The sequence below is a fragment of the Macrosteles quadrilineatus genome, unplaced genomic scaffold, assembly GCF_028750875.1.
Source record: "Macrosteles quadrilineatus isolate MER2022 unplaced genomic scaffold, UCM_ALF_1.0 Scaffold_4__1_contigs__length_99947679, whole genome shotgun sequence".
Classification (NCBI taxonomy): Eukaryota; Metazoa; Arthropoda; class Insecta; order Hemiptera; family Cicadellidae; genus Macrosteles; species Macrosteles quadrilineatus.
The window spans coordinates 24,194,260-24,209,382 of NW_026542597.1; the positions used below are offsets into that span (position 1 = coordinate 24,194,260).

The 15,123-nt window shown below is 32.6% G+C and overlaps 1 protein-coding gene across 1 annotated transcript in view; it reads left to right on the forward strand.

Moving 5' to 3' along the window:
• The first annotated feature begins 7,737 nt into the window (after positions 1 to 7,737).
• LOC128992806 (uncharacterized) overlaps positions 7,738 to 15,123 on the forward strand; it is a 56,537-nt gene continuing 49,151 nt past the window's right edge. The window contains exon 1 of the mRNA XM_054416547.1: positions 7,738 to 7,776. Within this exon, the coding sequence (XP_054272522.1) occupies positions 7,738 to 7,776 (39 nt within the window). The remainder of the gene's footprint in view (positions 7,777 to 15,123) is intronic.

The window sequence follows — 15,123 nt, forward strand, 5'->3', positions numbered from 1 at the left end:
TGGAATTAACTGCTGGCTTTCGTTGTTCAGATTATTTTAATGCATTGATGATTTCACGGAAAACACTCAGCTTTAAATAGAATCGGATTACACTTTATCATTTAAAATTAATGGAAACAGCACTTAAAATAAACAGCGCCGGTAATAAAATGCTACGTCATTGCGAATTTTCCTGTATTAATGTTATGCAAAACAATATTAAAATGCATTATTGAATTTCTTTTTTCAAGGAAACTTTATAGGAAAAATGTGCTACAATCATTACGACGTGTTTATTTGTAGTTAATTATTATTTTCTGTACCAGGAAAATTTAGTGATACATATTTCATGTACCAATAAAAAAATTGGCGTGTTCGTCTTTTCAACGTTATGGTGCATAAGATCACATAGCTAACTAAACCAAACACAACGCAACCTTTTTTTAACTATAATCCATAATTTCACAATAATTAGCATAAGTTTGAACGACCATATAGCTGAGGTACAGGGTTGTATTCAAGAAAGATTTAGTGTTTGTTCCCCAGGTCAAAACAATAAAAGAAACATAGCATAATCTTGGGTTTTAAGTGCCTGATTTTCTGCCTGTCTGCCTGTACGTGATTTTACAAATAAACCCATAAACTTTAACCCCCTAATGCAATTTGGCCCTAATGCAATTGTGTTTACAAGCTTGGGAAAAAGTAGTGAAGTTTAGGGCAATCTTTGCTGACAGTATTAAAATAAATGTTAACAATTCAAAATGGTGATTATAAAAAAATATTCTATCCCAAATATCTTAATACTTCGAGGCTTTAAGCCAATCGCTTTAGGGGTTCAATAGTTATTGATACGTTTGTAAAAATTACTTACATACAGACAGTCAGAAAATCTGTCATTTTATACTCATTTGTATGCGATGTTTTTTGTTGACCCAAGGAACATTTGCACAACATCTTTCCAGTCAGTTTGTATACAAACTGTACAAAGCGTTTACATAATCAAATTGTCAACTAAGGTTTCTCCTATTAATTACATTGTTATCATCCAATTAATACATTGTTGGAACAAGGAGTGGACCATGTTACTGTTCATTGAAGAATACCTTGGAACAATAACAATATTCGGCTGACTACAGCATCTGTGTTCGACAGGGTCATTGCCTGTAATCTATTGTGTTACCTAAAATACTTGCTCAATAACCAAGACTATCAATGATTTGCGAAAATTAAATATACTTAGACTTTATGGATAAAATTATGTGCTAGTGTTAACTAAAAACAAAATGAATTTGTTAAACAATATTTTGGTGCTTTTGTTTGCACATATGGTAACTATATTAACAGTATGCATGAGGTTTGTTGTTTATACCACAACATCTGTTGTTTAACCTACAACATCATTAAATCATTTCAGTTACAGCAAAGGCTTTCTGATTAAACAACAGGTAATTAAAATGGTAATACAGCAATTGTGCATCATATTTGTTTAAGGTATGCATAGTTTACATAGATAGAGTTTTGCTACATTAGGGATGTTGTAGAATAACTGGATAAGGCTAGATTGTAAATGTACTTTAACAGACAAAAATTACAATAAAAGATAGTAAAAATATATGTATAATTTTGATACAAATTTATAATTACTACAATAAATCTATGAAGCATTATAACACTACTCTTGAGGTAGATTCGCAATTCACTAGAAGACATTCCTAGAATACAACATACAACATTACCATCAAAACTTTTTTATGTTATATATTTTCATTTTTATACCTTATCTCTAGGAGCTATACACCACTCTCACACGTTTTTGGCTTATAAATAATAATACTCTATATATAAATACTCTATGTATAAATTCTCTAAAGAGTAAATATAGACTATTTAACATCTAAAACTCACTTAGACAAAACATAAAAAGTTTTAAATAAATAAATAATCCCCAAAATCGTTATTTTGTTGGACCAAATGCGTTAAAATTATTAACAATTAAGTGACAATGATGCAAAAGTTTGCAAATCCCGTAAGTGTGTTTGACAGCCATCCTATAAGTAACCGAAGACATGAGTCGGGTAACCGCGAGTGACGTCAGGTTGACCACACTACGTTACCTGACAGTTGATAACTTTAACTGTTACAGAGCGAAATGTGTTTTGTAGCTTTGTGGTTACAAACTTTCGAGATAAGTTAGGTACAATTTATGGGTTGACGCCTCGAGAAGATTTGATAGGTTCCTAAAATGGATGTTGATCTAAAATTGTTTAAATTGTTTATTAAAGATGTTATTGGTGTTTTTGACATTGCATTATTGTGGATTTAACCACGTTTTTCAGCAATAATAAAGAGTTTTGTTTCAATGGACTAAAACATGTTTATAAAGCCAAAATATTATATAAACTTTTAAACGAATCAAAGCACTGTTAAAAGTATCAACAAAAGGTGAGTAGGTGGCTCAGTCGGTAATACATCGAACTTCAGACCCAAGGCGATGTCGTAGGTTCGGATCCTGGTCACTACCACTACCTTTTACCATGTACTGTACCAGATCATCCCTTGCTTTGCTGGATACGTTTCATACACAGGCTTCTGTGACCCATGTGGACGGACCAAAGGAGGCCTCCAATCTTAAAAATTTGCAAAAACCGGAAATCTGTTCATTGCAGTGGTCTTAGGTGTTCGGGTTCAAAATGCCATTAATGGTCAAGTTTACTATTTGAATGACAAGTTTTCTACTACAAGATAAGCTATGTAACGCAATGTATTTCCCTCTAAGCAGACAATCGTCTGTGCCTTTAAGCTCATATTACTTCAATTTTCCCTTCAAAGGAACGTTGGTGACGTCATTATCTGGCTCTTTATGGGTTTTACGTTTATTCCACCATAAATTTCATTCACGTGTGATCTCATTTAGGTAGTCCAAAACTAGTTATGTAGTACAAAAGATAAGGTTGGAAAAAACTATGTATAATTAAATAGTAGTATAGTTACCTTTACAAATAATTATGTGTTAATACAGATTGTCTTTTTGTTGTTCAAACGACACCTTATGTGTTACCTAAAATCGAATAGTAAAAAACAAATTAGTGACAACTTTCGCAAATAGATTTCCAAAATACTGCAATACATGCCTAAAACATTGCTATACAGCAACTAACTTTAAGATACTGTACATCAATAGCCAATTGTTTTCTGTCCTACCTTTCTAGTGTCATGTGTTAATGGCCGACAAACGGAAAACTTGTCTCCTGGTTTATAGTTATAAATATGTTTGTCTCAACCTAAGGAAGAGTTTTGGTAATACGTTCCAGAGAGTTCGGGACACTCTGTATTTATAAACTTTAACACATGGTGTTTCAAGCTTCTGGGGCTTCAAATAAAATAAGAAAATCGGTCCTGGGTGTAGGTCGACCTACAGTAATAGTGTATTACCCATTTGGGAAAGTCGTAAAAAAATCAAATTGGTCTAAATGACCGAAATATATTTGGTCCAACGATGAACCAAATTTCCGTGGTTTCCCGCTCATGGATATTGAGCTCGGTGGTATTTTGTCAAAGCGACCAAAACATGAGCTAATCCCTGATATGACCACACCTAATGAGTTGCAGTGTTAATGATGATCCGACACGGGGGATTTGTAGCTCAGTTGGAAATGTAGCTGGAATTGTATGATTTATTGCCTTGCATTGTGCCCACAGTATTTTGTAGACTCAGACAGCTCATCAGAGGATAATGACATGGTTTTAGTTCAAGAGGTTTTGACGTGTAATTTGTATGACTCGGAGGTGGACTAGTTTCGTTTATACTTGTATTTGAGGATTTTATCGCTTAACCTTCCCTTACGTAACACAAAGATTGCTAATACTACTACTTACCTACCTCCTTGGCCACTCAGACCTAAGAATGTTTTTGGCCTCGCCAACAAGTTGCCTTAACTGCTGCCTGTCTGCCGCTTGACAGATGGTGGGTTCTCTGTAGATCCTTCTGGATTTGGTCTTTCCACCGCAGCTTCGGTCTTGATAGCGGGCGAGTGCCTCTTGGTTGTAGTTAATCATTGTTTTTTGTTAATAATAATTGTTAATAATAGATGCCTTGTAACAAAATTAAAAACATATTCTTAATAGTGTAGAATCAATTTTTGGTACAGGCCAAATACGCGAACAATCGTATTATATATAAAATACTTATTTGAAATAAAAATTGAATCGGAATATGCCCTTGAGAATTATATAAAATTAATTTTATAGCAATTATTTAGGTTAATTAAAGCAATTGATGTGGTTTAAATATTACATAGATATTTGAAAGTGCCGAAAGATTGACTTTTTTATAAAATTACCCATTTAGGACGCTAAGCATGAGCCTGGAACAACGCCCGGCATCGTTGTTCACATTACTTCAGAAATGCTACAGGGAGTAGCTGCATTATCACTTGAATGAAATCCTTTAGTGATTTGGTGGGAGTGAACCTGGGACCTCAGGGACCGAGTATACCGATGCTCTACCACCAGACCAGCTCACTCCCCCAAACATTCATTTTGTATACCAATTTTTTAAATACATGGTGCTATTTTTTATTCAGCAATACACTTTTTTTATTTATTTTATTTTGTTTTTTTCAGTTGAACTGGCAACTGACACAAGGCCAACTGATACATCGAGTGTTACCGCTGGTAGAACATGTGGTAAATATTAATCTGACTTAAAAATTTATAATGAGGGAAAAAATTACCTTCTTTTCAACATCAACACACAAAGGAACAGTTTATAAAATCTCTCAACAAGAAGATCTTGGTCTTGACATAACAAGGAACAAGACACCTCTTTCTACAGCAACAATTATCCTCTAAAGGGTAAGTCTTATTTAATTAAACAGTATTTTATGAACAAACACTTTAATTATAAGCTTCACTTAAAATCATGATGGCTGTAAAAATATGTTCTCATACAAATATTGTTATAAGTAATGTACATAGAACAGGGCATTTTTGTTTACAGGCTTGAATAACAGTTTTTTTAACAAATATCATTAGGAAGACATTTTGAAAAAAAAAATGTATACTTTGATGAAGAATGTATTCATAAATTTCATTTTTGCTTGGGTTTATGACATAGTAATTGGGTTCAGAAATCTTAATGGGACTTTGGACAAAATATTTGAGACGATGCGTAAGAGTAGATTTGAAGATTATTTTCAATAATAGTTACAGCGAGTAAGCGAATGTAATCGTTTGAAACGAATAAACTCAGACGTTACAAACGTAAAACACGCATAACAAATTTAGATACAGTATTTCAATGGAGATGTCTAACTAAACCAATTAAATTATGAGTCATTGCTACAAATAGTTACCATGCTTAGAGTTTGTCACATTTAAACAAGCATGATTCTTGTAAGCGATTAGTACTGTATTTCTGCATTAGACGAACGTAGAAGTTGAGATGTAATCGGCTGTGTTATTCTGAACAGCATCATTAAGGACACTTTTGTCTCTGTACCCTCATGTCGACTCTGTTCGATACCTTCTAAGTATGGCTCACAAATAACGAATACAAATGTGTATAAATAGACTTTATTTTGTATGCTATGTACTGCGTCATTTGTTACATCATATCCAAAGGTGTTTAGCTTTCTATTTATGGAATCCAAACCGAAAAGTGCTTAGAACGGTGAAAATGTTCTAAATATAAATATAATTTTAGATTAATTTATAAATCATGACTAAAGTTTGTTTAGTTTTTTTGCTACAGTGCCCATAGTCAATCTAGTTCCAAATACAAATAAACCAATTGATATGGTAAAATGAAGACAAATTTACTACTTTTGATTGCAGAAAAATATCACCGCATGCATTAGAGTCAGAATAGGTCTAATTATTACTCCCATACGGGAAATTTGGTTTAAAACCCTATGAATGATACAATGACACAACAACAACACAAAAACAATGTTTAATAAGCTGTTATTGTTACTTTTAAAACTCTAAAGAAAGACAATTTTTCACACTTCTTTCTTCCTTCTACTGTATTTTATTGAAGGATGTTTCCATTCAATTAATCGTTGTTCAATTAATCTTGCAAGTTCATGTCTCAAATATATAGTTTTAAGCAATTAATGTAAATAGCAATTATAAATTTGTATTGAACACACCAGACGCATTAAACTAATCTCTCTAGTTCATCAAAAAACTTACTTGCCATTTGTATACGAGTTAAGTTGAACTTAGGACTTCAACTTAACCATCTCATGTTGCCGAAAAGCGATTGGAAAACCATTGAATGTTTAGTGTATTGGTTACGTCTCCGGGAAACTTTGGGGAAGTTTTGTCCCTCCGGCTCTCCCTGCTTACAACTTGACGAATTATTCTCTCTTACAGCTTTTATTGATATTAACTACGTAGGACTTGAATGTCCGGATATGAGCGCCAAATATGGACTTTTTCAAAAAAATTATATTGCGTGGGTTAAAAACAATTGCATCAAATACAGAGTTTTAGATATTACAAAGTTTTCATAAAACCGAAGACGGAAAGGTACGATTTTTAACGACAACCCTTCGATGGACGTTGGCAATTCGGGTCACTTATTACAATAAAAATAGGTACATTACATTCAATGAAAATTGTAAATAATTAAAGTGCAAGTTCAATAAATATACAAATTTAAAAGAAGGATGTTTGATGTTACTATATGTTTTATCCAAACAGTTTTTTATCAGGAGTTTGGAAAAAAAATATATAAATATTTCTCCATGATTTAAGAGATAATATTAAGTTTTACGTAGAAACGTGTTTTAATACCTATTTTTTTAATGAACCTGTTCTGTAAATGGACAATTGCATTATTATTATATTTTTAGAGCATCATTTACTGCATTTGCATGGTATTCTTAATTTGTTATTGAAGCAATTTTTGTTAACTTTCCAAATTGTACTTACATTACATATTTTGACAATACAAAGTAGGTACTTAGTTTTTGAATCAGTCTTCTGGTAAGTTACGGCGGCCGTAACGGTTTTTAGTTGACACATCATAACAAGGCATGGTACAAGAGGCTTCGAGGTACAGTAGTAGTAAATCATTTTTTCCGGTTCATTTTTGTAGGAAGGCAGGCTTTCACTGGAGTTTACTGGGCAAATTGGAATCTTTCTGGGGAAAGTATTCTGAAGAAGCCCTCGAAGAGAAAGGTATAATCGGTATTCGAAGGAAAGTCGTTGTATTAGAGCGTAAAGAGTTTGAGAGATTGGGTGTACTTTAAGTTTTCGGATGTTCTCTCTTTCATTTGTAGGGAACCAACAACCTTTGCTTTTCCGTCTCAAATACTGTACAATTCTTCCACAGTATACGTACAATTTACGTACGTTGGTTGGCGGATAAGTGAATAGAATGATTGAACGTGTAAGGACTTTTAAACACAAGGTTGTATTTATATATAAAAATAATAGTGATAAAAATAAGTAAGTTACCCAGTGGAGGTAATCTTTTCCGTACTTGGGAAATGTTCCTAAATTAAAAAATAAATAAGTTAATTTCAAACAGGGGAAAATGTTTACATATTCACATATTCGTCATGTAATAATCCTCCTTGTGTATTTGGCATCTATTTCCGCAATTTTTTGAACGCTATAAGCGAACCTTCTTAGAATTTCAAAGCTAAATGGAACAGCTGTTTTCATCCGTCACTTTTCGTTTTCATCTAAACTTAGCTTTTTTAACATTTACTAATACCTTACGACCAACAAGCAAGTTGAACCAAGATGGCTGCGGATATACACAGTCTCAAGGTGGCGTGTCATGTAATGGCTTGATGATTTATCGCTGACTTAATCATTTTGCAAAGTTCATCAAGTCTGGTCGCCATTGCACCGGACTGTTTTGTGGGGGCGGGTCCAGCCGGCGTCCAATTTTGACGCGCCAGAGGCAGTTTCAATAATGAAAATCCCACAGACAAAGTGCAGTTCAATAGGCTCTTTTTTACATTCATGAAGCTCCCTTATTATTGTTTGAATGCGATGAAAATGTTGAGTTTTTTTTATGAGTTCACAATGATGTAAGGATATTTCGTTGGACTTGTGGTGTATTGTTAATTTACAAATCTAATAGTGTAAATTTTAGTGAACATAAACGAACCATAAATATAAGATTTTTTTAATAAAACGAGTAATAAAGTACGATAGAATATCTAAAAAAAGCGGCAAACTATTATTTAAGTCTTAACATTTTTTTAAAAGTATTTATTTGTTTTTTTCTCAACCATGCTTTTAATACAATAATAATCCATTAACAATAAAAAAACATTATATTGTATTACGTCGAAATATTTATTTAATTTCAACTATTATGTTTACGGATGAAGTTTCAAAATAATAAAATTACAATTTTATGTTGAAAAAATGTAGCTACCTTAAGTAATTAAAATACGTTTAACAATAAAAACAATACTAATGCTAAAAGATTTTATGTACTTATAACGTTAAATCAGCTAAAAGTAAAAACAAAGCCACCTGTTTCCATCCCTCGACACGACGACACAAAGAAACAGCTCAAAACAACCCTAAGGAAGGCAGCGACTTGTTCTTATTAACAGGGAACATGCCACTTCTTTTGCCTGCAGCAATTATCTTTTCATTTAGGAAGTGTTTATTCTTTATTTCTAGCTAGTTATCTCGTTAACATGTTCATTACCTTTGACAGAACTTGTAGAAATGTTAACAATTAATGTTACCCATTTCATATTTAAGAAAGAAATTTATTAAGGAATGCTCACACATTTTAAGAATCATTGGTTTTGTTTATTATACATGTGTAGTAAAAACATGAAATTTGGTCATAATGAAGATATAACTACTATATTATTGATCAGAGTTTGGCATTATTGATTATTGATTCATTTGGAAGTATACAAAATACATAGCTGATAGCTGTTTATGTTTTCCAACAATAAGACATTAAACATAAACATTACGTAAACAATAATAAATTCAGTAATCGTTTCCAAGAAAACTTTCACATAAATCATATACAATTTGCAATATTTATGAAACTCAAATTTCGTCCTTCTACCTTCAGGGGTTTTTCTAAATTGGTATAATATTTGGAGGTAAACAGAGTGTTTGAAAACTGCCACGGGCGTCTTTCCTTATTTCCATATTCTGACATTGATTTTTAATATTTGCTTGTCCCTTATGATGGTTTATGTTGCCAAGAATATCAAAACATTAAATCGAATATTGGTATGAAACAAAATTATATTTTGTACACAAAATAATATTTTATTTAAATCGAATAATTTTATGTTACTTAACTTAATTTTTACACCCATTAATATGTATTATATTTAAACTTATATAAAACAATATCTAAGATACGTTAATAGTACTCCTGTATTATTCATTGTTCCTTTTTCCGACTGCATCAAACATATTACCGACTTCCTTACACGGAAGTTTGTCATGAATAATCAAAAGTAAGTAAAAAGGATCCAACAAGAAAATGTTCGTTTCCTTAGATAAATTTGATATCTGAGATTCGCCTCCATATCGAGTTTCAAATAGGAATGGGACTAAAAGCATTTCCTGGTAAGCATTAGGTAGGCTGAGCAAATGAGCTCCTTCTCCTAGGTGCGAAGTGTTGTGAACTGTGTTAAGATCCTTTGACTTAAGGATGCATTTTGTGTATTTTAAGCTAAAGTGAAAACCTTCCATTCAAGATTCATAAGTCAATCAAGGAAAATGTCTAATTTATTTGTATATGTAAGATAAATTTAACATAGTTAAATGTGATGTGGATAGTGGTAATTTGATTTTGTTTATGAAGACGATTTTTTTTTCAAATGATCTACGAATGATAATAAATTTTATTACTATTTTTTACTCTAAAAGTATTTTTATTTGCATAAAGTACATAAAATGATTTTAAAAATAAATACGTTCTATAAAATTTTATTTTAAAAGATTAAAATCAATCCGAGATTAGTATTAACTATGCAATATGTTTAATTTATTGTTTGTATTTCAATCATAAGAAAGCATAGGAAATTCTCTGTTAACTGTAAGTTCAACTGAATTATAAGCTTATCTAGCTTTAGATTCAAGAACTTCAAAACTTAGCTTTAGAACTTCAAAACACATTGAAAATCTTAATTAGCACAATAAGATTTATTATATTTAATTATTGTTCTGACATTTCAACCTAATGGTACAAACATTGCATTAAATGAATACACTACACATTATTACAGTATTAACAGTCATAAAACTATGTTAAGGCAACAACTTGTTATTTAACATGTAAGCAAATAGTTTGTTAGTGTTTTAAAATCAATTCCCGCATTGTACAAAGCAATTTTACAGTAAGTATTTTTACAGAAGGAAAGTATAACACAGAACGCAACACTTTTGTGACACGGTCCGGCCAAGTTCTGTGGTACATTCAATATTTAGTGTTTTGGATATTTGGACCCAAACTTGGAAAGTGTTCTCAGTGTCCGCAACTTTTCTATCTTGTTTCCGACTCGGTCTGCAACAATTTATTAAACCTTTATGGGAAATACTTTTACAACATGGCTTTAGGATATTGGTACAGTTTAAATATTGATTTAGTCGTATTTTAGGTATGTTAAAAATTTATTTTTAGACAATTTTATTATTGATTTCATTGTCTTTATTATTAAAATATCGATATATGAACCGTATTATTTACATATCTAAAAACCTCTTTCAGTCTCAACTAATAAATAGTTATTGGTAATATGTACCAAAAGAATATTTATATAAAGTATAAATATAGGCCTACTAACATTTAAAATAAAATAATTCATTGCACTGCAGCCTATAGCCTATTACAATCAAGGACATAATATGTACCCAAGTACAATTTTTTTCAAATATATTAAGATGTTGATATTTTTTCTAAGTTTGCATCATTGTATACCTAATTGTTATATTGATTTTCTGACCTTTTAAATCATTAACAAAATGTTTAATGGTATAATATCAAGGGATGTGATTCATTTTTTTCACAACGTTTCTTCGTATTAATGTTTTAGAAAACAAGGACAATACTACAATACTGTATATTTACAGCGAAGCACTATCCCTCGCCTTTTGCGGGTCGGCAACGAGGTCGGCGCAGTGTTGGATTTTCACCGTTCCAGCGTGGCTGCTTTCCGCTCCAATCTGTGTCGCCTCTTCTCTGTAAATAATTTGTAGTTAATGCTTACATCATGTTAACGGCACTGTGTTCAACCTTCGATCAGCTATTTATTTTTGTCACTTTAGTATTTATATCTGTTTTTGTCATGTAAGTCTTGCTTAGAGGATTCCAAACCGTGTATTTATTGTTTTGTTAAGTCTTGTTTTGTTATTGTTTTAAAAAGTTTATCATGGTTTCCATCTTCATTGTTATGTTTTTCTTGTTCTTGTTATTGTAATTTATTCAGAATAGCCTTTATTTGTTGTTAAATTTGAGTTTGATAGCTACTACTTACTGTACCTCTTGTAAAAATTGTGTTACCGTGGAAATAAATGAATTGAATTGAATTGAATTGAATTGAAGGAGGATACGAGGCTGCACTTTGGTTTACGTCCTACACTCATTCGAATGAAAAATATCGATACATACATTTTTTCGATATATCGATTATTTCATTCGGTTAGCTAGGTAAGGTTGACCTAATTAACCGAACATGATATATCGAATTAAATAATCGAGATATCAATCGATATATTCATTCGAATGAGTGTAGAATGTAAACTTAAGTACAGTTGGATACGATCCTCAACCTACATAGATGGTTTTGGCAATGTTAAAATTTGTAAATCGGATTCATTACTTCCACAACAATAACCGTCCACTGACCAATAAACTCGACACGCGAAATCAGTCTCGAAGATTTCTATTCTAGATATACTACGATTTATCAGTGCGAGGGTTGATTTATAATACACCCTTAAATGTGTTTCTTGTGGCTCATCCCTCCTAAAGGAAAGCACATCCACAAAATGAGCCCAATAAAGTTGTTATGACTAGGGCGGCAATAGCGGGGGATAGATGCCGAAAAGATTAGATAGGGCGACACTTCGTCGAACGCACTTTATGCCCGGGAAAGTTCTAAACAGGAGCTCGTTTCGGACTCCATAAACCCTGAAAATGTGCTTATCCGGGAAATTGCCAAGGGTCCCTCAGGGTCAATAGAGGCGAATCCAATTGATTTGAATGCATTTGGGAAAGTTTACTGTGGGCATTTCCCTACTTCATGAGGTTTACTGGTTCGCTCGTGTCTTCCTGTTTTCTTTTAGTGATGTGGTTGGTGGGAAACGATGTGGATATTTGTTTCGTGTTACTGTGGTGCGTTTCAGTTGGAGCGTATGACTACAAAAAAAAAAAAAAAACATAAACTTTAGGCCCCTTTGTTGCCATTAGCTGTATGGGCTATTAATTAACAGCTGTGTCTAAGGAAAGTGTCGGCCTTAGTCACTAACAAGATTACAAGATCGCGCCACTTATCCTACAATTATCTTACTTCATACTTGCCTTTAAATACCTAATTTGTATGGTCGCCGTTTCATAGTAAAGTATTAAAGTATAAAGTTTTAAGTTGAGTTAAAAATTACAATACAAAATTTAATCTACTTTGATTAAAATCAATTAATATATGATTATTTATTACTATACAGAATCACAATTGATACCAATTGGATGTGTGTATATGATTCTACATCAAAATTTGTCAGGCAATATTATAGCCTAATATGCCAAAGAAGCCTGACTTTTATAATCTACCCTATTATAATTTAATACTTTAATACTTTCTTATTAAATGGCGACCATACAAAGTAGGTATTTTAAGCCAAGTATGAATGGAGATGAGTGTAGGATGAGTGGCGCGATCTTGTAGTCTTAGTGACTAAGGCCGACATATTCCTTAGACACAGTTGTTAATTGATAGCCCATACAGCTAATGGCAACTAAGGGATCTACAGTTTACTGTGGAATCCGAACATTTTTGCCTTGGTATATACGAATTGGTCTAATTATTAGGATAGTACTGCGGATTAACCTTATTCATGGCCCTGTGTATTTAAGAAAGATTCCAATAGATTTACTGTACCCGGATCCGTTGTGAAAAATGTGAAAATAAAGTGATAAGTCCCCTACGTTAAGCAGAAGGGCTTATTAATAAAGCCACATTTTCTGGGATTACTCTTTTCCGGACCCTTTTTAAAAGTTAGGTAATTTTGATCTCTTTAGGGTTCAGTAATCCTCTTAAACTCAAAGAATACGGTGGATATTCTCTTTTTTTGTGACGCATATCTGCTTTGTACTGTAATGCAGAAATATATACTTTCTGAAATTTTCCATATTTTGCTGTGATATTTACGATTTTTAACCACTACTAGGTAAAACCTTTAAAAGGTACAATTTTTTGCTACCTCTTTACTACAAAGATGATTTCTTTACTACGTTACGACAAGTAATGTTGATTCTCTCCATCTATGAAGTGGTTGTTTGATTTTCTCTGTCATAATTTTTCATTTATTTGACAAAAAAATCTCTATAAATTATGTAACCTTTATTCTAAGCAGAGCCATTTAATTACATTTTTCCGCTTGATTAAGATGCGATTAAGTTTATTTTAATAGCTCTGTATCAAAGGAATTGTCGTGACGGCTTAAATACCCTGACTGAAAAGCTCCTTTCTTAGTATCATTTTAGTACAGTTTGTCATTTGTGGCTGTAGCTGCTAAAGAGGCCTAAGTCGAGATGGGCCCTAATGGTGACATTTGCTATTTCGCTTCCTTTTGTCTTCTAGTATAATCTTTGATCACTTGCAGCAGTGTATTTCAGTTATTTGATTGGTATGACTCTGAAAGCCAGCTGGTGTCACTAGGCGCTTAGCATGGACGAGTACCAACGCTGACAGCAGCCAAACATAGCCTAACCAAAGACTTTTGTGTAGGACTTTAGGACTATCAATGAAAGTTTGATCCATTTTTGAACCATATAAAGGCTACACATTTTGGACAAACAACGCAATAAACAAACACCAACACAAACTCACGAAAGCTATTTATAACCAACCCGAAAGGTGGTAACAAAAGCGAACTGGGTTTCATCGCCTGTAAACAATAATAATTTGTAACTATACCAATAAGATTTACTTCATCTAATCTGTAATCAAACATTTCACAATTTGATACTTTACCACCTAGTGTACCCAATGAAGACCCTTCATAACCTTAAAAAATCCAAACAGGAGTCAGGCTTACCAACACATTCAACATCATACTAAACACAGTAGACACGTGTACTGTTGTTATGTTTACACCACTGTTTTGTAAGCGACAGTCCCTGTAATGAGCCATTGATCCGAGTCTATTCCGGCAACAACAAATAGCCACTGGTCCAACAGAACAAACGGTTAGTTTACAGCACGTGTCGCAACTTGAAATGCACGTTTGTTCGATGCCGGTGTAAGGTGTTTAGTAAAACAGACAGTGTTTTAAACGTGCCAAGGCATCTTGTTGTTTGATTATTTCCATAGAAGGGACCATTGTTGGAAAGGAAATAATTGACAACACTATGATATAAATGCTAGTCACTGTTTTTGGATACTGAGGTCGACAAACCATCTACATGAACAAGCTGTTGCAATTTCTTACTTTGAACTATGTTGAATAAGCATTTATTAATAAGCCACTAAACAAGTTCCAATTTTTTTTTATTTCATCCAGTGATAATCTTACCAATATGTACGTATAATAAATGGCAAGACACAAAATATACTACTTAATTCATATTATTGGTAACATTTTGAGTTAATCACAATTAGAATAACTCATGGAAATGATGATGAAACGCGGTAATTGAACAGAACGATTACTTAACAGTTTATTAAAATTGTATTACAATTGGTAGCAAATTTAAATTAATTATAAAACAGTAAATCGGTGTTGTTCAAAGGTTTATTGAGGAAATTTTCCATCACAATGGTAAAAAACAATACACAACAACTCGGGATATGGAATCTGATCCCGCCCTCAGGTGAAAAAAAACTTAACCAACACATACCACTGACAATACACAAATCAGAAATCGAATTGCAAAAAAGGGGGTTTCAAGAATATATGATATTAAAATAA